Source organism: Rousettus aegyptiacus, unplaced genomic scaffold (genome assembly GCF_014176215.1).
Source record: "Rousettus aegyptiacus isolate mRouAeg1 unplaced genomic scaffold, mRouAeg1.p scaffold_m13_p_8, whole genome shotgun sequence".
NCBI lineage: Eukaryota > Metazoa > Chordata > Mammalia > Chiroptera > Pteropodidae > Rousettus > Rousettus aegyptiacus.
Genome location: NW_023416311.1, coordinates 65,152,548 through 65,178,974, shown reverse-complemented (window position 1 = coordinate 65,178,974; position 26,427 = coordinate 65,152,548). Strand labels below are relative to the sequence as shown.

Here is a 26,427-nt window from a genome sequence, read left to right as displayed (position 1 = left end):
TGTTTACAAGAAGGCAGAATGAAAATCAGATAGCATTTCACGTTACAATGTTATTAAAAATTTAGCTCTGGTATTTTTGGTGAGAAGTGACGAATTCAAACAAATATTTTTGTTATCATTTCTGGGCTTTATAATGTTAAAAAGAAAATATGTGGTTAAAATTATGACAGCCCCGGTCACTTTACTGCTATGTTCTAAGCAACTGGGGCTAATGAATGATTTTCTGTATCATCTAAGATAAATAAATCAAGAATTCCATCTAAAGTAGTTATTGCAGAAATATACTGTGCCAGGCCCTGGTTAAGCTTTCACTGATTTGAAGGACTTTCCCTAAAAAAAAAGGTACAAAAATACTTTTTACTGAAAGTAACTGAGAAATTGTTTGATATGACATAAAGATAATGACACACTTTTTTTTTTTTTTTGAGACAGTACACTTTGTGATTCACAGGATAACTTGCATCGGACGCAATTTAATGAAAGCTCTCAAATAAGCGATTTTATTCCTATCCATGATTGCAGACATTTACAAAACCATAACATCTGAGTTCACCTTAAAAAATAACTTATATAAAGCAGTGATATACACAGCACAAAATTGTTCGGGGAGGGGCAGGAGCAACTTTTAATAATTAAAATGTAAACGTGAAAAAAAGGATGGAATAAAAGTCCCTACTTATTTCTACTTAAGATGTCATGTGATAATATTTTACAATGTCCTGTGGGTCAATGTATGTTTGTGTATATGTCCATACAACATACACATATACAATACATTCTCTTTCCCACACATATACATACACAGATAATTATTTGAAGTTCATTTTAGGGCAATTCTAATATGCCACTCCGTACAGTTGTTTGAATCGTGTTTGAACCCGCTTTCTTCACAAAATAGGGGAGAAGCAGGAAATAAAAAGGTTGGTTTGGTGTGACTGAGATTCTTTTGTTTAACTGTACACTGTGATGAATAATTTTCTTCCGTAGTAGTTCTGTGAAGGGCTGACTCACTGTGGTTTTCATGAGGAGACTTGGTAATGGATCACACACTCATTGTCATGCTAGGGGAATACTAGAAAGAAAGAAGAATCCATATTTTAACAATTGTTTCACAGACTACTAATGTTCTTCTTGGTAAACAACAGTAACTGAATTTTAATGTCTTATAATGCTTTATGTGCAAGCTTTTAACCTCATACAACATAAAAGAATCTATAAATAGAGTAAGTTTATATAGAATTGAAATTTTTAACACTTCCTCTGGAAAGCAACCAATCACATTCTCTCCCTGGACTTAAGTGGTTGATAATTACCCAGTCTTTTAGCCTTCTCCTGCTGTCCAGATTCTTGTTTTGTGGGCACTTGTAACAATTTGGGTAAATTCAGTCCATGGCTGAATCATAAGAGGGACAGCCTTGCTATTTACTAGCTATGTAAACGTAAGAGGTTACCTATCTCCCTGTACTTCAGTTCCCTTACCTGTAAAATGGGTTTAATAATAGCATCTACCTTAAAGTAGAGGATTAAATATATAACTCTTAAAGCCATTTATTTAATAATCAGAAAGTGCTCGGTAAATATTTGATTAACAGTGTAAGAGAAACGAAATAAAAAACAACTCCCAACTACCCTAAGAAGTCCTCATTACAGCATTTAGAATACTTAGGAATCTGATTTATACTTTAGCATGTAAACCTCTCCCCCTAATCCAGTCTCAATCCACAATCATCCTGGGTACAAGTAGGGGCATTACTATTACATGTTACTTGTCAGTTTGATGAGAGTGACAATTGGAAAGAGGTGAAGCTTTCAGAAATTTGGAAAAATGGTCTCAAAAATGATTGAGAGAGAAACCAAGAAGAATTATTTTGATAATTATGCCAATCTACTCTCATATTCTTGAGAAACAGATGGTGATAGAAAGTTCCAGGGCTGCACTGTCCAATAGAACTTTCTTCAATGATGGACATGTTTTACGGACTGTGCTGTTCAACACAAAAGCTACTAGTCACAAGTGGTTTCTGAGCACATGATACGTTGCTAGTGCCACTGAGAAACTAAAATTTTAATGTTATTTGATTTATTTAAGTTTAAATATCCCCATGTTGCTAGTGGTCACCATTTTGGACATGTGGTGAGGGGCATCTACTCCTAAAGAGTAATGGTCTCCAGATGAAGAGGGTTTCCAGACTAAAATATAAATGTGGACCCTTAAAATACTATAAATGTTTTATTAGAAACCTATGAAGAGCAGGGCAAAGGGGAATTACTTTTAACATGCTAACAACGATCGTGCCTCACAGAAGGAGGCAGATAGAAGGGGATTGGTCTTAGGCTGGATCAGTGATGACTCTAGAGAGGGAGCAGGAACTTTATAAAAACAGAGCAGGCAGGGCAGAAAGAAGTAAGTTCCATGTAAGATGAGGTACTACAGGAACCAGAAATGAGGTAAGAGGTGTGTACTAAGATGTGGATTTATTAATATAGAGAAAGCAAGGTTCCCCATGGAAGAGCACAGGACGACAACGGTTCAGGGGGCAGAAGTCTGGAAAGTCACGAGGAGTAAATCCAGGGCTCAGATAAAAAAATCACGTTGATTCTGAGTAATGGTGGATGACTAGGCCTAAAAAAGGGTTGCTGGACCTCAGGGGAGGATTGTTAACCCTTGAAACACAGGTCAAAATCAAGAAAAATCTACTTGTTAATCACTTACCAGCTTCGCATTTCCTTTCAGTTATAAGAAAGTTAAATTACATATGTTACTGAATTGTAGTACTCTGAGTAAGGTGATTAAAAAAAAAAAAGAAAGAAAGAAAGAAAGAAAAATAGGAGACTGCCAGAGAAGAGAAAGGGGATTTAGTATGACAGAAAAACCTCTCCTTCTTCACCCTTGATAGTTACGACAAAAAAGCGAAGCAAAACAAATTAAAAACTCAAAACAACCATGGACAAGGACAGATGAAATGGAGCCCACCCCAACTCTGTGCTGGAAGGGATATATATTTACATTTCATCAGAAGATACCGTCCAAATCGCCCATTACAAATAATGACTGCAATCTTCAATGAACTAGTCACAACTTTTGATGATTCAGAATTACGTTGTGGTATTTGACTTTTGGGGTTACAAATAAAAAACAGGAAAATAAATGGATACTGAGGTTTTATTTAAAGTAGAAAAATTTAGAGAATAAGGCCAAGTGGGCAAGGAAAAATTTAATTTATGTTTTCTATAGCTACTGTTATTTACAGTAAGAATCAGTGATCCAGCCAGTGCTGTCCAATAGAACTTTCTGTGATGATGGATACATTCTATTCCGTGCTGTCCAATGCAATAAGCATTAGCCACACATGGCTACTGAACTTTTACAGTGTAGCTAGTACAATTCAGGAACTGAAAATTTAACTGTATTTAATTACAATTAATTTAAATTTAAATAGCACAGCTAGATCATCAATCATTATTTCAAGGCAAAGATTTTATTGAGTATATTGTGCCAATATCTAAAAACAGTAAAATATACTAAAGGGTTTCAGAAAGAATGTCAAAGGAAATGTCTGAAAAAAATTTTATAGGTAAGTCAGAATTAATTCTAGAGAACATTTCATTTAATGCAGATCCTGAATAATCGGGATTTTAAAATTTCTTAAATCCTTTTTTCATAAGGATTATTCCAGTTCATTTGCATGTAATGTATGCCATGTAACATTAGGCAATACAGTTAAAATTACATGACAGACTTCATTCTAATATATATTGTTAAAAATATGGGCATATATAAACAAATATATATGTCTATTCTCTGCTATCAAGCACATTGCTTGCTACTATCTCTTTATGCTGGTGATTGTTAAAATTTTTAATCAGTGATATTTCAAACGTCTTAAACAAATCTTACAGAAAAATAAAAACGTGTTACAGATTCATTGGGAAGTTAAGAGAGCTAGGCTTGTCCAGAGAGGAAACTAAGTGGAAAAATAAGGTACAACAAGAGAAAATAAGGGCTAGATTCAGTCAAAAAAGACGAGAACAGCAGTTCCTAGCAATACAACTCAGAAATATTAGCAAGCATCTAATAAAATTTAATTTTTGAATGGTATAAGTAACTGTAAAATTATGTCTGAAGTGTATTTGGTACAGTAAAATAGATTGTATTGACGTGTGTCTACATAAGTGATATGCTATCTACACTGCTAAGGTTGTAAACTGCTTATCTACTGCTGTCTTCATTGAAACCGCTTGCTTTAACTAAGTAAAATTAAGGGACATCACAAAATTTCTAGAAAAACTCACAGAATGGGCAAGTAAAAAGAAATTTTACAACTGTTCACTACTCTTAAGTAAAAGAGTTTTCCAGAAGGAAGAGTAGGTGTTAAATAGGCTATCCGATTTAGAGACGTAAAATAGTCATTTGTACTCTCCTGAGACCTCACTGCAATGTTTCTAGCGTACTGCTGCATCAATATGTGATGACATATTGGAATGCTTGTGCCAGGATGCTGCAATACCAGGTTGCCCTGTTTTGAGACTATTCTGTGAGTCTGCTTCTCCTCAAGCAGATGATAAAATAGGTCTTATAAAGCTGTTGACAGCATTAGTGTTTAGCTTGGGGGTGGGAGGAACAACCTAAAGGTATAATCTTAAACATATACTAGCTTACTTTATCTTTTTATGTAAAATATATTTTAAAACAACATGCCTTGGTATGAACTAGAGAATTTGTGATTTTCCTTTTATTATGCCCAGTTCATGTAGCATGGAATCCATCAGACATATTCATTAAATCTTTGAACAATGTGCATAAGTTCCCGTTTATACATTTTGAGAATACTTCAGATCTCACTACATTTCTACTTTGAAGTATCTATGTAAAATTTTATTTTCTTAAAGAGATAAGTAAAGAATAGTGCAGCTACCTTGAGCTAAGCTAAAGTGAAATAAATTTAGTGTGTATGTGACCATTTAAAAAGAATTTGGACATATGTGATTTCTTTACAACAGCAGAAATGACAGAGGGCAGGAAGGGTCATAGGAGATGATCTATCACCTTGTTTATAATTCCTATTTGATACTATGATTTCAATATCACGTTTGCTCAGTTGGTTATAGTTCAATGCCATAGAGAAAATATTTTGCTAAATTAATTCAAGAAATAAGACTAATTGATCTCCTTGAGAAACATGAAGTATCATTTTTTGATGTAAGTCTTTTTGTATTCTGTACTTTCAAAACCAAACATTTTATAGAATTTACACTAGGGGGCATCTTTGTTTATTGAAATAAAGGTCTTGTTTATCGTCCTCCCCTTCCCAAAAGAGGCTGATTAGTGGAACATTTTTTGATTCACATTTTTATGTGTAAAGCATGTTAAAATTGCAAGGTTTCTGACTTTGGGTTGGGCATTTTTGTTTCTATATTAATTAAATGAAGCAGCAGGGGTGAAGTGACTAGGATAGTGCCTACACAGTAAGCCTCCCTTCCCCCACCTCGTTTTATGGTTTAATTTCAAGATAATGACTGACAAATCCTCGAAAGGCAGACTGCTCAACAATATGTGCTTTTCTGAGTTATGTGCATTAAGAAATACTAGAATTTTCCATGTTTATTCATTGGAAAATGTTTTCTTTTGGAATTCATTAAATAGGTCTGCATCGCAGTCTGGCAGTTTACCTTCTTCTTGGCCTCAAAGGTAGTGAGGCTGGGCCTGGAGTCAGGGCCGGGAGAAGCCCTGCTCAAGCGGCTGTTTTCTATGCACAAATTCACAAAAGGATCTGCTGTTTGACGTGTGCATACTCCAGCTGGGGTTAAAGGGTAAGGCTGGTATTTACTCTGCACAAAGAAGTTTTTAAAGTCCTGTTATATGTGATTCTCTGATCCCCATGAAGAGCTTACTGATGATGCCAACTCTGAAATGGCTCTCCTCTTCCGACTGTTAAACAAGGCAGCAGTTGGTAATGACAAATTTGGGGAGGAAGGAGAGTGGAGAGTTCCTCTGAAGTTAAAGTCATGTGGAACCTTTTTAAAAGTTTTCTTCTCCAAGCCAAAATTAATAATTTCCTGTGCTTTTAAAACACCTGGTTTATACCTATTGTAATACTTATTATCTGAAATATGGTTTAGTTAGTTGTATAAACTTGTTCTCCCCATCTGACTTTACTCTTTGAGGTCAGGGATGTGTTATATTTATCTCCTTATACTCTGTCTTTAACCTAGTGCTTTGCATAAAGCAGGCTCAATAAATGTTGACTTGAACTGAATTAATTTTCACATACCTCACCAAACTATACCATTTTATTGCTGAATTAGCAGAAAAGGGAATAAGTCTATCTAATTAGATAATGTGAACATTTACTAATTTATTAAAAGTAACTAATTTGTCCATAGTCTTGCAGGAAACTAGTGAAAGAACCAATATCTAAAAAATAATTTTCATAATCATAAGCATTTTGACCGATTATATAGTTTCTCATGTTTTTCTTATTTCCATATCACTGATGGGCTAAACTTTTGATTTTTTTTTTTTTTGCATGATTTTTTATGTATACCTTTTCTTTGGTCCTCACTAATCATATACATCCTGTAAATAAAATGGACACACTAAAGATCAGCATAATTTTATTTCTAGTTTTAACACGAGAAAACTCTAAACTCAGGGGAAGTCTGATCCTATGCAGGGGTGTGAGGCCAATACCGAGAAGTAAAAGAATCCACAGAACACTCAAGTCTTGGGTTCCATTTTGGAAAGTAGCTATTTTGTGCAAAATGAGATATGTTAGTAGCCACTACTTCACATTCTGATGGTATCATGCCTCTGGTACAGGTTGAGTTAGGGCAAAATGAGGGTAGTTTTCTCTTCTGAATCTGTTTATAGTTTGGTAGGTCCTCTATAATCAATTTTAATGATGACAATGAATGTGTAGAGGCCCTGATCCTATTAGTAAGAAATCAGTTTGGGTTTTGAAACTCTTTATGCTGTATTACAATGAGTGCTTCTTAGCAAACAATGTGCATCAGCATCACTGACAAAGCTTTTCCACATTCAAGTTTGCCAGGCTCCGCTCCTAGAAATGCTGATTCGCTTGGTCTAGGGAGTGTTCTTGGAAATTCTATTTAAAAAAATTCTATAGAAATATTAGCTTAAAAATCATTGTCCCATATAATAACTCATTGAGAAAAGACACCACATTGTCTTTTGGGTCTCCTCAGTTCTTAGCATATTGCTTTGGTCCACGGTTAAGTGCTCAGTAATTGTTAAATGAATGAATGAATTTTATTGCTTTTTTTTTCTTTCTATTTCTCTGGAGATACGGAATAATACCATCTTTGCTTAACGCTATAATCAGACTCAAAAATGACTTGGGTATCCAGTTCAGGTTAAATGTAAATAGCAGGTTAACAGAGCAGGCAGTGAGATCTAGTGGAAGTAAAGACACCTTATGGATAATTTTCAAAGCCTTAAGTATATCACTGAAAAAAGGCCTGGTTTCGCAGTGATCCAAGATGTTTTAGTAATGTGAAAACTTATAAAAACTACCGAATATGCAATATGTGTCTAGTGTGTTCTTTAAAGTGGATGTTCTCTATAAGAAAATTAGTGTTGTAGTTTTTGTTTTTGTAACGATGTATATAGGATTACAAAGAAAAAGTTTTTCATTTTTTTCAAAGAAATTCCACTTAATTTCTAACTTTTAAAAGATCAATCGATTGAACTTTAAACAGTTATAATAATGTCTTTATGCATTTATTCTAGTAGAAAAGCTTCAGAAGTGAACTCTGGATATAATAATGTGGTCAAGGGAATACTTACACTCTCACTCTGAAAAGGATTTAAGAAATTTCCCCCCATTTCGCCATCATCCCTTGGAGTGCCCGGTTGATTACTGAGGCTCATATTATTGGGAGAATTCTGTAAACAAGATTTAGAAAACAAGGCATTGTTGAAGATTTTAATTTCCCTCTTGCATTGTACTATTTCAAAAATGGAATCCATAGCAGTATCTCTAAGGACAAAGTAGACTTATGAGTCTAATCTTAGACAGCTACCATGTATTCTAGTTTATTCTTTGAACCTTGACAAGTACTAATGCTTTCCCAAATGAAAATGAAAAAACAAACAGAAAACCCCAAATTACCCACCACAACTCTTTTTCTTAGCCTCAGAATCAATATTTATTCAATTTCCCACCCTCAGCATGTAGAGTTCCTAGAACACTGGAGAGTTTAAAAAACATTCCCAGCAGGGGTATGATGAAGAGAGCCCACCCGCTGATCAGGCATGATGGAACAACAACTTCCTCTGGTCTTTGTACTAATCAAACTTCAAAAGGTCACCATTTTCATAAACATTTCCCTTTATTTCTACATGCGGTTTACATAGTAACATTACTTTAACCATTATTTTTTCATGAACCATAAGGAAAAAAGGGAGATAGTGAATGACTATAGTTAAGAACAAGAGAAATAGCACAGGGCTTGAGAATTCAACATGCATTTTTAGAGGAAAAGAAGGCTCAAAGGTAAACCTGCTTTAGAACCTTTTTCCATCATTAGTTGAAAAGTAGGTTTACTTTGAAACTTTCCTTTAAGATAAAAGGACTGATAATAGCAATCTAAGAATACATAAGTTAACTATATATTGCTTCATATTCTATTGAAATTTACTAGTCTCATTATTATTGTGCAATATTGTCTGATGCTCCACATCTATGTGTCTGAAGAACTCTTTTGAGGTCCAATTTATTCACTTGTAAAAACAAACTTTGAGGTTAAAAGTTTCTGTTTGTTATTTCAAGTGGAAGAAAGATTTTAGATTTTTTTCCCTGAGCCATTGTCACTGTATGTTGTTTCTGAATACGTTTTTAGCTTTTTGAAAGACAATTGCTCTGAGGATTTGACTGAACTAAAACAAAGTTACATCATAAAAATTAAAATTTCATAAATAAGAATGTACTTTTTGAGAATATGGTTCAATTGTAAAGCAGAGACAGGTAGATGAACTAGAGGAAATGTGATCTGTATGTTGTCCCACTATGTGCCCCACAGGGAGGATCTGAGAACAAGGATCCTCTGTAGTCCACAGGGGTTCAATTTATCAATGAACCCCACAGGCTGGGGAACCATAGTTTAATAGCATAAAAAAGACTTTTGTTTTGGATAATTTTTTCTCTGAAAATGTTAGTTTCTCAAGTATATAGAAAAGCAAATGTACTTTGAAATGAACATGGATAACTGGATTTCCTGAAAAAAAAAACTGTAAATAAAATTTAGCTAAGTGCAACTAAGCTATAGCTCATTCATCATTAAAGTCATTAATTCAACACCTATGTTTTAAAAATAGGAATGATAATGCTGACATAGCTAAAAAGTAAAAAATTTTTACAAATATTATAAGATTTACCCCAAATCTGTATGTCTTTTTGGTGAAGGCAGATTTCTGTCATTTCATATATAATGGAGAAATATTTACCAGACACTTCCAGTGTTAGCATTTTTGTTTTGCATACATTCTTTTCATAGCATGGTGGCTCAGCATCATATTCTTTTTTTTTTTTTTTTTTTTTTGGAGGGGGGAGGTGGTATATAAGAACGGTGAGAGGAAGATTGAAGGTCACGTTCAACACACAAAATTGAACTAATATCAGATCTCTGTAACCTATTCCTATTCAGTTCATGGGGCACATTTGAAAACCTTGAAATGACAGGATAGTTTTTTAAAAATCTGGAGTAATTGCTGCAAAACGTTGTGAAAAACAACAAAAGTTTCTCGATGGGCAGACTTACAGTGGTTGTGCTTCCCATGATCACTGAGTGACGTGATGAAGATGTGAGCTAAAGTTACACTAACATTGGCATTTGAGAAACAACTAAGACAGTGGTTCCAAACACCAGCCCAAAGCCGGTTATGAGGGTCGGCGGCCATGAACCACGTGTATATTGCCTTTAACTGTAGGTATGTTTGTGTTCAGTGTCTCCGGGAGATTTCACCATCAAGGCAAGAATAAAATACACACAAAGGGCTTAAGTTGGTCAGAAAGGCACTCCAATTGCTTGAGAACATGATTAGGGAGTAGGGAGCTCAAAAGAATACAAGATTACTTTTAGCTACATTAGGCATTTTGGTTGCATTTTTTACTTCAGTTAATGTGTACTTTATTCCTTACTTATACTGTAAGAATGTAAGAATTTAGCTTGGAAAAGTATAGTAGGATTATACTGATCCCATTTTCAAGGGATTTTATTACATTCTCATTCACCCTTTCTTCAAACTGCAATGCTTCCCTTACATAAGCTAGGATATCACCTACAAATATGCATCCACATGTGCCCACATACACATACATGCACACATGTACACAACTTCTTTTGGCTAACATATTTAATTCTCTTAGGTGGTCTACTCTCTGATTTAATTTTGCAAGTATTCTTTCATATCATCTCTTAATTAGTAAGTTATTGTCCCTTCTTCTATCCATCCCCACAAATTTTTCCAAACCTTTTCAAACTGTGATTAAAAAAGTGAACACTTGTAGAAATTTTGGCTCCGCCTATAACTGGAAAAAAATTATACTGACATTATTCTAAGCTCTTTGGAAGAAAATTTTGAGTTGATTTTTCACAGGCTGCCAATAACAAGTTTTACAGAGTGTTGTTTTGACACTGTCATTACCTAAAAAAACAAACTGCCACTTCTGGTTCTCCCAAGGGGTAAAGGAGCTAGAACTTAGGCTCATAACAGAGATGATGGCAGAGATCTGTAGTTGTCAGATCAGCTCCCTTGTGAATGATGTGGAATATTTAACTGGAACTAAAGTTCATGAGGTTAGAAAGCTTCAGGTTGAAAGAACTGCTTTGATAATGTATTAAGCATGGCATGATCAGAACTTGCTTGCTCTGATATGGTTCTTTTCAAACTCAAAAATATAAATGTTAAGTACCTTAATGTGAACTGCAGAATTTTTTTAAGTGAGCTCCTTCTAAGAAAACAAACCATATGCTACTCTCTACCTCAAAGTCCTAAAACAACTCCAAGGCAAAACATTTTTGTTCCACTGATTAAATGGATGACTTATTAGTTATAAAAGGGACGGCAAGAACTTCACATTTCATTAAAAAAAAAAAAGCTGCTAAAGTAAAGGTCAATTCTGCATATGAGATTTACTAGGTTATACTCAACTGAGCAAGGAATAATTTTAAAACTCTTCATTTGGAGCTTTGAGCTCACTTTGTCACGGAAATAGTACTATCTAAGTGTAGCTGATGGTGTGAGTTCCTTGCCTTGCCCCCAAAATATAGTATAATGCAAAGGAAGATCTTTAGTATCTGTGCAGCACTTCATAGCTCTTTGCATATATTCACACTTGAATCTCAACAATTTTATGAACTAGGTAATGAATGAACTACAAGCTCCAGTAATATGTTGCCTCGGCTTGTAAGTAGTAGAACCAGGCTTTCTGATTCTCAATGTGGCACTCTATCTTACATATAAAATGCATAAGATAAGTATGTATTTACAACAACAAAAACAAAAGAAGAATTTAAGTAGTACTAATACATAATATTTAAAAATGGAGTAAGAAATGTAAAACTATGTAATACTGATGCTTGACAAAGTACAGGTGTAATTGGTGAACTAGGGAGATGTAGCTAGAGACCAAAGAGGGATTTTGAACAAAATTTCTGAGCAGTAGTGGTCAAGATTATCTTTTGAGTCACAAACAAGGATAACTAGAAAAAGAATAGGATGGAAAGAAATAAACCCAAGAAACAAGATAAAAAGGAGGAGGGAATTTCTTTAGATAGCTGGGCATGTGTTGGAAAAGGAGGCGGGGAAATGGGATTAGTGACAATGTGCATAGCTTGGAGTAAAAGACTGAAATAATGTTGCTGTGATTAGAAAGAGGGAGGGAGAAAAATAATCGGGGAAGGGGGAAAGACAATAACACACATGATGCTGCTGATTAGAGAAAAAGCAACTATAGTACAGTGGAGATGCCACAGACACTAGTGGGTACCATCACCCAGGCAGACCGTTTAGAGGGCGAAGCCAATGAACCCGTGGTGGGGGCAGTGCAGACACAAGCTGTTTAGCTCATTTGAAGGCTGATGCAACTAGTTATTTCTAGTACATTGTTGAGTAGCATGTTTATTACTTGAGGGTAATTCTTATGTTAGTTGAAATGTATTTAAACTTCTCTGTAAAAGTTTTTCCTTACTGTTTTTGTTGGGTCTCCTTAGTTACACTGAGTTTCTTGAGGGCAGAGGCCATATCTCGTTTAACTTGGAATTTTCGGAGCCCAGAGCCATGCTTTGGTACATTAATATTTACTGAACGATCGAACTCCTGCCTAAGTATAAACCACTTGAGGGTAAAGATTATGTCTGTATTTTAAGAAGTTTTCTGTATCTTCCCATAGTATATGAGGCAATACCCAGTACACAAAAGTACACAATAGGTGGTCGATTAATGCTTAAAAAGAATAAGCAACATATCATTAGGCAAGAGAATGTTATCAGCAGTAGGCACGGTATAGTGGAAAAACTTGTCCCTGGGAATAGAAATGGAAAAATAAGCATAGAAGGAATAGCAATAGACCTGATATGAAAGCAGATTAGAAGATGGTATTTAATTTGTCCTTATGACACTATTTAAAAATTTTAAAGTGCTTTATAAACTACCAAGTACTCTCCCATATAAAATTGTGTTTACATCTACCTAATGTACCAGGTTACTGGCTGTTAGAAGAAATTTAAAGGATGATGGCCTCAACCAATCTGGATGATCCACCTTTGTTTGTGTAATGAAAAATCTTTAGATACTAGACCATGCTACTCAAATATAACATTCAAAATTTTACTGGGGACTACAAAGCATGATTCAGCTAATATCAATTGTCAGAAACCTAAGATAGCTGATACAATCACAGCCATCTGCCTTGCAAAGGCGTTTCCTAGAGAAAAGGCTCTAATGGTATTATACAGTGAATTTGATTGTGAAAACAGGCTTTTTGAGGGGGTAGCTAATACTATTTCTCACAGAGGTAAGCTAGTGTCTTATAAATTTATTTAATTTATATAATTTATAAAATTATAAATTGTAAAAAAAGAAAAAGACCTTCCTGACTGTTCCTAGACATAGATATCCGAAGTACATGTAAAACTTGTGAGGCTAGGGAGCCAGGTGATATAGATTTAAGGTCAGAATGCCAATTATATTGCTTCCCTCTTTATTTTTTAGCTTGCAGTCTTAATTTAAAAGGTTTTGTATCTCAATCTTGTTTTCTTTGGATCAGGAATTTTACATGACTATACATGAATATAAAATAGAAGTAGAATTAAAAATAAAGTAATCTTTTAATGAATTTCTGTATTTATTGATATAAAGCAGATTTCTAAGAGAGTCATTCCAGTGGGAGTTAATAATTAGTTCTTATCAGCCATTCTAAATATATTTTTGACCCACAGAAAACTATTTTAAGTTCATGATGATCTAAAAAGTATTTAGGTACACTTCTTCAAAAAATAAAAGCTGTCTTGGCAAAGGATTAATTTTAGATGCTCAAACTATTGAAACCTCAGACACATGCTATTGGAAAGCCTACTTTCCTACTTATATTAATATAATTTTCTTCTAATTATTTTCTTACTCTATTTTGGGGAACTAAAGATTGAGGATATCAGCATTGCCAGATGAAGGTTTGAAAGACAAATGGGCTCTATAAATGCAATGCCATTATAACATACAACAATCACTTTTTAAAATTTATCTCTTCTCATGTTGCTCTAAACTTCTTTACTTCTTTAAAAGATTATCTAAATTATGTGAGTTTGCTTTACAAATATGTAACATAACATGATTAATTGGTTATCACATGGGTATCAATCAATTATGTACAGTACATCCTGTAAATGAAGCTAGCATGTTTAGGAAAATTCTTAAAAGATGCATTTTACCCTTTCTCACTCTAATAATCTTAATGAGCATTTTTTGTGTCATAAAATATAAACAAAAAAACATAGAAAATACAAAGTACTTACCTTGGAAATACTGTCCATATCTCCTGAGCCTGAAATAAAACATGAAAAGAAAGCCTATATTAGGTAATGACTTCATTTATAAAATAAGTATTTCTTTAACATCAATGCAGTATACTGTACATATTTTCCAGTGCACATCTCCTGAATTTGTTTGTTTATAGTTATTTTTTATTAAATTTATTGGAGTGACATTGGTTAATTAAATTACATAGGTTTCAAGTATACAATTCAATATACTTCATTTGTATATTACATCCTGAATTCTTTAATCTTAAAAGATTCCCTTTCTTTTACACTGTATGGTAAATAAGTATTATACAATGGCAAATGCAGTGAAGAGTTGTACCTCTAGTTTCCAATCATCCACATTTTTTTGTAATGGCAAAATGAAGAAAACCTGTTATCAAAAATTCCTGAGAGTAAAATATTAGAGATATTTATCCTACTCAGTTCAAATTTTTAAAGTGTATGCATATGTGTGTAACTAGAGAGCAAGAAAGAGATCTCGCTATATGTTTTCTGAAATGATGCTTTTAAATCTGATAAAATATAAAATGGACATTTGCAACAATACCTGACCATATGCTGAACTACATCTTTGCCCCAATATTAGCTTTATTTTGAATTATTTTGACAATTAATTTTCCTAGTATAAAAATATTATAATGTTTTAATGACATGACATTCAGTCAACAGTCAAAAATAAAGTTTGGGCTTATTAACATAATTAATTTTAAACAAGCAGGCATAAAATTCTTAAATACTGAATGTATATGTATACTTATGGACAGTATAGAAAAAAATAAGCTACATGCTAAGCGTATGTTAACTCTTCTGCAAGTTCTATTCTAGGGCATAATATAATGAGAATCTTCTATAACCAAATGTCACCTTTTTATGAATAATTTTACAAAGTAAAAAGTTGGAAAGTATATTATTCTTTAATACTTGAAAAATAAAATTCTAGGATGATGCTGTCCAGTAGAACCTTCTGTGAGGATAGAAGTAGTTCTCTGTGTTGTCCATCATGGTAGCCATTAGCTACATGTGGTTCTGTGCATTTGATATGCAGCAGTGCAACTGAGGAACTGAACTTTAAACTGCAAATTAAGACCTTGCAATTTAGGCAAAATAACTATAGATCCTTAAAAGGACAAAGTCTATTAATGTGTTGCAAATCGTTTCTTGATATGGAGGTTACATAGCTTTTCAGAGTTTCAGAGGATAGCATTTCCTTCGGTGGGGTTGTGAAATCTGTTCATAAGCTGTGACTCATGGGCATAATTCTTCCTACCTAAATAAAAGGTGGTCCCTTTCCAAAAGAAAGAAATTATCACAAACCTCAACCCCATTTTCAACTCTTAAATTAGTTTTGGATAAGGTTACTTAAACATATATAAATATAAAATAAATGTCTTTTTTTTGGGGGGGGGGGACAAGGGGGAAGGGAGTTGCATTTGGCCTGACCTAGTCAGTTTTGTCTGTTTCTCACTATTGTGAAACCTTTTGTTCACTTTGTAGATACCTGGCTTCATTTGGCAAGAGGGTGTCATTTATGAAGTATGTTTTCAACCATTAGTCACAGTATTTGAAATCAGCTTTATCATAAACACGATGTGGTCAGTGTTCTCTCTTAAGAGAATCATTTAGATTGCCCAGAATGTAATATCAATTTTATTTAAAATAGAAACAAATATTAAAATACAGAAAAAAATTAAATTTGTGCCGAGAACTAAAGTTCCTCTGAGACTCTTCCTATAGTCCTTCGGAGACAAAGAAACCGTAGTCCTCCAGGCAAGGCATGTATACAAAGCAGCAATGTCTCCTTTTATCATAAAACACCCGATTTTGATAGGTTAAGGTAATACCTGTGAATAGGAGCTAGGTTAGAATAAATCTCATGTTTCTGATTTTCACATGATCTCCAGTCATCATAACCAATACACTGTAGATTAAGCTATCGATGGGAAGTAGAAGTTGAAGCATTTCAAAATTAGTTCCTATATATGGAAGAACTTTGCAAACCATAATATCCTCTATGTAGAATTAAGGTTTTGTTTTGAATTTATTTCTAAACATCAAATTTAATATCCTTACCTAAAGAGCCATTCATGTGATGTGACTCCATTCCTCCTAATCCACCCATGGGTCCATCTGACCCAGGGCCCATGGGAAACTATTTAAAAAATGAAGAAAAGGACTATGATCACAATGAAAATAATTGTTTATATCACTGTTACAATATCTGTCTTTAACATTATAAGACCATTCCACAAATTATTTTCATTTTCAAGTTATGAAGATTATTTTCCTGGATTTTGTTCAGCCTAATAGATTCCCTATATGGACTGCCCTACCTCCCTCATCCCATACTCTACATGTTTTGGATCTTCAGGCTAATTTTCATTCATAACCAAATTTTCCTTCTTCAGATATCCTCAACTAGAAAGCACATACATTCCAGGGCAAATGAGAAGATAAGCATTTTCTTTTATGCTACTGACAAGTTGTTATATTATAAACAAGAGGTGATTCTTAAGAAGCTGCTAAAGTTGCTGGCTAATTAATAAGAATGATTAAACACTATTATGCCAACATTAACTTTTTTTTTAGCAGACGATCTATCATTGTTCAAATGGATATACATAATTTCATTTTACAGGTTAAATACATTTAGTTCCTTGAGAATAGCTGAATACAGCTAACTCTTCTGGCAGTCTCAACTATGTCAGTTCAACAATAATCAGTCATTCTATAGCACTTATACTTAAATTTTTTAAAATTAGTGGTATTTTATTTTCAAGTGCAGTCTTACATTAGAAGCCTGGTACAAAATAGCTGTAAACAGATGTGCTATGGTAGAGTTGGTGAAGAGTTCATGGCCTCCCACTCTGTCTTTTGCTCATCTCCCTGGAACACGTCCAAGGAAACCCAGACCCCAGTTTGAAGACAAGTTATCCATAATTATCTTATGTTTACAGTTAAGACAGCTATGGAAATCACTTGCTCTTATAATTTCCCAGGTCCAAAGTATTATTTCAATGTAGTATGGTACAGAATATTGAATGAGGTATGTGTATGTGTACATGTATTTATGTTTATAGACAAGGTGGTGGTGATAACTAATCACGTAGGCTTTTGGGGGAAAAACAGTTGCCCTCATCAGACAACCTATACACCAACCGACTCAGTGTGGAATTAAGATGGCTTTCCATCAACTACGATCATGCAAACCACAGGCTTATATTATACTACATCTTCCTAGAATAATACCAATTCTGCTGCCTAAAATTTTATTGTCTAAAAGCATGTGGATTGATTTACAGTAAATAACTTGGAATAAATGATAGGTTAGAGAAATAAACTGTGAACTTAATGCTGTTATTCAGCTTTTGCCAAAAGTATAGCTTAGATCTGGGCTGAGAAACTGGTGCCTGTGGAGGCAACAGCCTGTGAACTTTTTTAGTTTGTTCCTTTTATCTGACCCCCCAGAGTGTTTTTAAAAGATCCTAAGACTATAGGTATATATGCCTGAAGCACAGAAAATTCCAGTTCTAGCCCTCAGCAGGCATTTGCTTTTATTACCTCTGGTTGAGATGAGAGACTTTTGAAAAAGTGACATGTTCACCTACTTTTCTTGGGTCTCTTATCTTTGTATCAAGTTAGAGAACCAGAGTGGAACAGGCTTGTATGATGTCAGCTCAGTTGCCCACAGAAGTACCTTCAGTTCCATAATCTCTTGGTTTCCTCCCTTGCTCCCTCCCTTTCAAATATCAAGTTTTAAGATATGAAATTGCAGTATGAAGAGCTTTTCTATTTTTTTGCTGAATTTCTAAAATAAACATGGTTCATTATCATACTCAATGTTCTTTAAGATTTCTGTGAAGACACCATTTAGACCTCATTGATAGAAAATTGTTTCTTTTTCCTGAAAAGCAATTTATTTGCTTATCTAAAGAGAATAGTAATAACTGAAGGCAGTGCTCTTAACAGAAATAATATGCAAGCCACAAATGCGAACTTATATATATAAGTTTAGATTTACTAGCAGCCATGTTTAAAAAGTAAAAAGAAAAAGGTAAAGTTAATTTTAATAATATATTTTATTTATCCAACACAAATTGTTATTTCAATGTCAGTATAAAAATTTTAATGAGATATTTTACATTATTTTTTCATACTGAATTCTCAAAATCCACGGTGTATTTTATACTTATAGCACATCTCAATTTGGACAAGCTATATATTTCAAGTACCATACCATATTGGACAGATTTAGTTTCCCTTTATTGTCTTTACTGCTCAGAAACTTAATTATAATAATTATTTCATTCTCAGTTTTCATGAAAATTCTTTTACGTCTTCTGATTTTTCTTTAATTTGAACTAGCCTGTATTTAGATATAGCTATGTATTAACGATACTCTGTTACAAATATTTGTTGTTAACACATAGGTCTTATGTCATAGACAAATAAAATATTTTTCTGTAAGCTTTTGTGAAAAAATCATAGTCATATGCTTTATTTAAACACTCAAATTATTTCTGTAGAACTGTCTCAGTTCTATATTTAAACTCCAGATTTCAAAAATCTCAATAAAAATAAGCATATCCAACTTCTTAATTTATTTTCAAGTTTATCAGGATAAAAAAAAAAAAAAACCACGATGAGGAAATTAGTGATGGTAAAATGAGGTGAACACAAATGATTATATACTACCTGTCATTTTCAAATAATATTAGTTTTAAGCTTTTGGGATAAAATAAGACTACACACCAACATTTTATAATTGATAAGGTTCAGTTTTACATTTAATTTATGTTGATATAAAATCCTTTGTTATATTTGTTATATATTATGTTTTTTAACCGAGAGCATAGAAATAATTTGAGTTTTTTTTTTATATCTAATAAGCTCCTGGATTATAAAATATAAAACTTCAACAGTCTGAAATGCACTTAAGAGTCTGTGTCTTCAAATACATTCCAAAAAATTTTTTAAAAGTCATATTTACATTCGGTCTGTTAGGTCCAGGAGGTACTGCATTCATTAAAGTATACATGTTGTCTCCAGAGTTGGTTGAATCTGAAACAAAATATTACTTAATTAACATATTTTTATTATTTTATATTAGTTTTAGGTATTCAGTACCATGGTTAGACATTTATATAATTTATGAAGTGATATCCCCGACTACTTTAGCTCCTATGTGGCACTACACACAACCATTACAATATTAATTATATATCCTATGCTCTACTATAAATCCCAGTGACTAATTAACATCTTTTTTATAATCTACACCTAAGTCATCACAAAGCAATAATTAAAGAGGATCTGGACACACACAGACACATGAATAGCTGCTGCACTTGAAAGAGTCATTACTAATGTTCAGAAATGAATAAATATCTGTAAGTCACTCTCTCACCCAGAATAATCATTCTGAGTGTAAAACAGAAATATTTACTGAATATGTGAGGCGCAATCACTTGTATGATTCAGGTCAAAAGAAATTACCTTAGAAATCTAACAGGTTAAAGTTTTTCTTTTTAAAAAATCATGTATATTTTTTGACTTCTCTACGCAATTCATATGTATACATATTTAAAAATCTCTCAAAAATTCAGATTCAGTAGGTTTTCAGTTTTCATTGTTTTCTTAGACATGTCAATACCAATTTAAAAATATTTTATTTAGCTAATAATTAGTAAAAACTGGTGGGATATCCTGGCATATTCCAACAGAAAGAGATTAGAATAAAACTATGAAATCGGAATGAAAAATTCTCTTAACTGAATTCAGCTTCCTCAGCTTCCTACAGTACAACTTTTGATAATTTTTTTACTCGTTATATTCTTGATTCATTATAACAAAAGTAACTGTAGTGTATATTGATATAAATATATGTAACATTTTATAGTATTTAAAAAAATTTACATTTCACATCTATTACTTAACTCTAATTAAGTCTCTAAATACATGGGTTTTTAAAATGTATAACCTAAACAGCTAAATAGTTTATATTTAGGAAACATTAATTATGAAATGTTTTTCTATTTTTCCACAATTGCACAGTTGTCTTAAATAAGCAGGCCTCTCTTAAATAGGCCTCTCTATTTTGAAAAGGATGTGTTTCAAATTTTTTGTACTGATTCCAGGCAGAAGATAAAAATCAATGGTTTTCTCGCGGCAATAACCAGAGTGGGAAATGGGCAATGACATTTCCTCTGATTTTGTGATTACTTATTAGATATTAATAAGTTTATCATTTTAGTGTGCACCACTTACACTCTAGGTTAGATATCATTTATTGGTTGTTTGTAAACAATAACTGATAAATCTAAATATTATTGTTCACTTCTAGATTAATACATAGCGCTGTTGGAAAAGTTGAAATGCACACCTCAGGTTGATCTATGGTGTTAACTATTTTGACATACTTATGTATGCTATACTCCTATCTACCCACGGTACTTGTTTTTTCTGGCATATGATCCAACTTTTCCATCTCCACATTTTTGCTTTCCTCCTCCAAACATATTCTACCCAATCCCCACCTACTGAAATTCTATTCACCATTCAAACACATTGAAAATGCTATAAAGTTTTTTTTCTGATACTTCTAAGTCCTTGAATTCTGCTTTGCATTATAGTTAATATTTTATTTGTTTTATTCTTCCCTCTTGCTTCCAACTAGGTCATAAGTTCATTGAGAGAAGGAAAGGGACCATGTCTAACTCATGTTGTGTGCTAAAGGCAATAAATATCTGCTAATTTAACTAACAGAATAAATTCTATACCATAAAGACTTATCTTTCAGAAAATCTTATTTTTAAATATAGAAAAACTTCGGATGGTTTTTCATCTTTATTAGCCTTCCTAATTTTACTAATTTTAGTAATTAGTTTGAAAGGAAAATAGGCTGTATATTTTAAATATGCAGAAAGAAGAAGAAATTTATTGTTTTTAAGACCAATCAAGAATATAATTTCATTTGAAAAAGAAAAATACTAAGAGGAATAAAATTGGTATTTTCTAGGAAATGTCTGACTTTTTATATACAGAAACACTTTACAATGAAGTTGACCTTCTGGCATTTATTTTTTGCAGAAGTGGGTGTTGGCTTCATATTAGAAGAATGACTATGATAAAGGACAAGTGCACAGAAGAGTATGCAAAAGGGACAGAAAGATACACTGGTGGCAATTTCTAGCTTGAAAGGAAAGAGCGATCAGATTATTTATCACCATAAAGTTTAGTGTTTCTCCAAAAAATTTCTTTTAGTCTTGTAGTAAAGTGTTATTAATCACATGCTACCTTCATAAATAAAATTCACCATAGAGAAATGGCAAATGTGGGCAATATATTCAATTCACATAATTCTGTTTTCACTTCAATAAAGATGCTTTGAAGACAGAGATCTATGAAATATTTATGATCTATTACAAAGGATTAGTGGAGCAAAGTAAAATTTTGCATTGATTATCAAATTTATGCCTTTTCTAAAGATTCAAAACTTAAAAATTATTATTTATTGGTATAATTAATGATATTTAATATCAAGCTTCCATATATCTTAGATTTTAACCAGTTAAGAACATATGAATTTAACAGAATGATATAATTAAAACCTTTTTCTAATTATAAAAATTTCCCATCTAGTTCATTACCCAGAGGTTATCACTGATAAAGTCTTAGCCTAGTTGTTTGTCTTCTACTTTCTAGATTTCTGTACCATGTATATTTAAAATAAAATTGTAATCATATTGTATTGAATCATGAACAATTTATTCTCCATGTCATTAAAAATTCTTTGATAATAATTTTAATGTCCACATTATACTGCACTAAAATTTATTGATTTTACTAACTTAGATGTGATATGAAGGGTGTGTCCTATCTCACTATTGACTATAACAAATGAGTATCCTTTTACACAACTCTTGGATTGTATCTCTAATCATTTGCAGTAGTAGAAATATAGAGGCAAGTGGTATGAACTTTTTCATGGCTCTTGATACATGTTGCCAGGGCGCTATCTAGAAGGGCTGTGCCACAGTTAGAGGCCTCAAGACATAGCACATTTAATAGTCTGTATTAAAGTCTCAAAAAGAAAGGATAAAGCTATTTAAAGTAATTATATTAAGTAATTATAAAAATATTGAGGTACTTTAATTTAGAAGATGAAAAAACCTTTCCACACTATATAGCGTATTTATTAGCTAACTAATAAATACCTATAGATATGTAGGGTAAATAATATTGTAGGTACATCTACATCTATCTTACCAAGATAATAGATTTGCTATATTAAAGCTGTATTTCATGCGTTACTTATGCAAAATTTTTCTAAGTTATAAGATCTGGATCTTCTCTAAAGGCTCAAAAAATCTTTTAGTGAGATAAATTATTGGGCAACTCATACAGATCAACACAATTTACATCTTAATTATATGTTACCTGCACAACAGGAATTTTCTAAATGCTTAAGGTAATTAGACAATAGTTATTTAAGAACACTTTTTCCTCCTACTTGCTATCTTTACTCTACTTCCGTATGCATTAGTGAGACAATGAATACTACTAACTTTCAGAACAATTTCTCTATTTGTGACTTTATTCTAATAATCAAATGCCAATGTGGCTAGTTTGATTACAATACCTGCTGGACTAGGCATGATGGGTGTTCCTGGTGGCCCTCCACCTCCTGGAGGACCCTAAATAATTATACAAAATTTCAGTAAAAATAAAGCATTTCATTAAACAATATAAGGAAAAACAGAAGAAAAATTAGACTTATCTCTCTAATAATCCAATTTGAAAATAACAGAGGAAATGCATTTTCTCCATAATTTCTTTTCTTTAAATGTATAATTATTTCATTCTTATGCAAAATATAATTTAGCTTAAATATGTTAAAATTGTTTTGACAAATTTCTCAAAACAATGAGCCTGTAACACTGATTTATTATTTATGACAATCACATCAGGTATAAAGAGGTTAATGAGAAACCTTTAATACTGCTGTTACAAATCTATAAGATAGAAATAATTCATGTGTATATTTTCTTGTATTTTGAATCAGTGGATTTTATAGGAAGCTAAATACCAAAACATACTTTTATGTTTAAAAACACATTGATTCTATTTCTTTCTTCTAGCAGTATTAATTAGAAATGAGAGGCAAGACTGCCTAATGCTGTGGGTTACTAAGGCTGCAGCTACACATTCGCCCTGAAATGAAGATTAGGTTTTTCTAACTTTAATTCAGTAATTTCAGGCAACCAAAATGGGTAATTCTGACAATGGGTTTTAGAATTTTTCAGATGTACACTGAAATAAATATTATCTAAATTTTCACTTCATTTTGAGTGTGTAGTCATAGCCCATAAATCACTCCAAATGACATATGTTTTCTATTTAAAAGCAACTTACATTTCCATTCACATAAATGTCTACAATGTCATAAAATTATATTTGGGTTTATTCTTAAATGACTTTAAGAAAAAATTGGTTTTACCAAAATTTTCTTATTTTTGTTTCATAGGAAATGTATAAAAAAAAGTGACTTTTTTAGTTTGTATACCTTAAGGTGAATCAAATACTAAGTTTACAGGTCCAAAGCAGTGTGTGCTTTTCACTGTTAATAAAACACTGTTTCTATGGAGGTAAAAATGCTTAATGATATCTTTTTTTCTACTTCAGTTAGTCACCACTTCTGAAAATTTCTTTAGAAAAGATTTTTCCTTTTACCATTTTATTCTTGCTTCTCTGTTAGGCATTTCCCTTTAAATATTGTAATAAATTATCCTCTATGATGGCCTTGAGGTGTAGCAAGAATTATAATGTCATAATGGTTAAAAGGTCATTTATAAATTCAAGAGCTCTTGTAAAACCTGCTAATTGGACTTCAGGTGTGTATGAATTCTTGAAAAATTTTAATATGTACTAAATAATAATAAGTAGAAAAAATAAGTGTTTGCTATTTCTAAGAATGAAAACATAACTAAAAAATCCCCCTAAATTACTAGGCATTATTCTGTTCTCTGATTCCCTTTGTGACTGGGAGAATTTAATGTGTGCAGTGAATGGGGAAATGAGTGTATAGATTATTCTCCTGGAGAACTGCAAATTCAAACATATCATTGTGTAAGTCCGGATGGCTTTCTTCATGATTGGACAGAGTGTACTGTACCAGTTTACAGGAACATATGCTGAAGTAAGACACAGTACTCAGGGTGATCTTGGCCAGATTGATAATTGTTTCACTAATGAACATCAACATATGTACTGAGGTTGGCAGACAAAACAACTCAATACAAATCAGATGTTCACTTCTTGGCCAATATACAAAGGCTCTTCTTAACATCTGGACAACTATTTCATTGCCCAAATAAAATGTAACATCAATTCTTATGAGCAAACAAACCCAAAAGTACTTACTACATAATTCCCAGGAGATGCTGAGGAGTATGGTATCTGGAATATGAACAGGACAAAAATAAATAAATATTTTGATTCATGTGGCAGTATGGAAAATGACCTAAAATGATTCTATTTTCTAACTTTTTCAAGTTTTAAAATGTAACACAAAGGATAGTAAAGGATAAATCCTTTATAACTGTCTGAGGGCTAGAAAACTGAATAAATGCAATGTCATCTTGAATTTACAAAAAGAGTAGACTTTAGTCAAGAGGAATTTAGAATTACAGCTTCAAGTTACATTGGTTTCGGGTCAGTTGTACTCACTGCTTGATACTAATGACACTTATTCTGTAATTAGAAAGATATATTTGTGCAGCTAAAATCCAGAAACCAGGGTTTTTCAAATTAGCAGTCTTTATAGAGGCAACTTCTAATTTATGTGTATTCTGGGATGCATTAGTATTTTTGTTTAAAGACAGCTTTCAGCCTAGTACGGTATGGGTCAATACTTGATATATAGACCTCACCTTTCCCCTTTCCCTTTCTAATTAGCTATAAAAAGAAAAATAATACAATAAATGCAAAAGATTTTATTAATGTAAGTCTCCAAAGACTACTAATTTGTGGGGATCGGATATAGGTAACAAATTTCCTCTTTTCCTTCAAATCAAGCTCTTAACCAAGCTCTTTTCTAGTGATTAGAAAGTATAAATACAACTTTGCTATGGTAATTCAAAATCTAAAAAATAGAAAACAGATAAAAAAAATTAAGCCTTTGAGTGTGAATATTAATAGAAAAAATTAAACCCAAACATTTCTTTCTTCACACAAGCTCACTAGCTCACTTCATGAAGATTCTGTACATCCAGAAGAAGTGTTTTTGGCTTATTCTGAAAAAAGCCAACAAATTACTATCTTCTTGGAGTCAGACTGCCAGGGCCAGAAGAAGACCTGGGAAGTACTGAAAAGATTATAATGCTTGTACCTGAAACTCTCCTTCCTCCCCAATACCTTCCATATAATTAAACATAAGAATAATATGAAAACATAAAGTAGAAGGAAGTAGAACAAAATCATGATTTTCCATTGGTGAATAATTCTTTGATTGATTTAGGGGGAAAAAATTAATATTAAGTTATCTGAAAATTCTCTCATTATTTGGTGTTCTTTGTCTTAAGCACAGACCATATGTCTCTGAGGCCCTTGGCTGGTCTGCCTATGAGTGACTCAGCACTGCAGATGGCCATTAGCAGAGTGCCCAACATCACTAGTGATGAGGATAACTTCTACTATGAGCACTAGCCAGAAAACATTTACTCAATTCGGTGAATGAATACAACATTGCTCTCTTGGTCCCCTTCGAATTCACTGATCCTTTATGTCTTATTTTAAACGTGCACTCCAAATGACCAACTTATCTATTGGTGCCAATTTTTATCTCTCTTTAACTTTAGCACCTGGCTCATCGTCTTCCATTCTCTCTACTACCTACAATCATTCTTAAGCAACTTCAAGATACGCTCTAACCACCTTTTAGATTTTTGGAGTATATACTTCAGTATCTTCGTTTAATTTATAATATACTCTCCTCTCTTCCATTTATGAAAATGACCACAACTTGAAATCTTAATACAGAGATCTAAATAGCTTCCTTGCCTGATCTCTTTCTCATTCTTCATGATGCTCACAAAAATGATTCTGTATCTCACCCAGAATCTTTTCCCATCACAGTTCTTCCATGTTTACTAAGGCCATTATTTACCTATTGTTTTCCTACTAAATTGTCTCTTCCCCTTCCCATGCCATTGTCAGCATTTTATTTCTCTATTATCTTAAATTTATTATCCTAAAGCTTACTTTGTTAATTTCCACCTCTTTGGTCACTTCCTAGGTAACTTTTCTGTTTTACAGTAAAGATTTCCTGGAGAGAAACACAAAACAAGCTTGACAAGGTCCAAAATATAA

At 32.8% G+C, this 26,427-nt stretch overlaps 1 protein-coding gene across 4 annotated transcripts in view; it reads right to left on the bottom strand.

Annotated features, from left to right (window-relative positions):
* Window positions 1-410: 410 nt before the first annotated feature.
* The window catches only part of SSBP2 (single stranded DNA binding protein 2), a 244,599-nt gene continuing 218,582 nt past the window's right edge, over window positions 411-26,427 (bottom strand). For 3 of the 4 annotated variants that reach the window (XM_016123364.2, XM_016123359.2, XM_016123371.2), the window contains 7 exons: window positions 24,481-24,516; window positions 22,700-22,754; window positions 19,049-19,119; window positions 16,132-16,210; window positions 14,035-14,063; window positions 7,808-7,906; window positions 454-1,072 (listed from right to left, as the gene is read on the bottom strand). In XM_016123364.2, the coding sequence (XP_015978850.1) occupies window positions 1,043-1,072; window positions 7,808-7,906; window positions 14,035-14,063; window positions 16,132-16,210; window positions 19,049-19,119; window positions 22,700-22,754; window positions 24,481-24,516 (399 nt within the window). In that variant the 3' untranslated portion in view covers window positions 454-1,042. Of the gene's footprint in view, window positions 1,073-7,807; window positions 7,907-14,034; window positions 14,064-16,131; window positions 16,211-19,048; window positions 19,120-22,699; window positions 22,755-24,480; window positions 24,517-26,427 lie in introns of all 4 variants that reach the window. The other variant, XM_016123352.2, reaches the window with a different exon arrangement.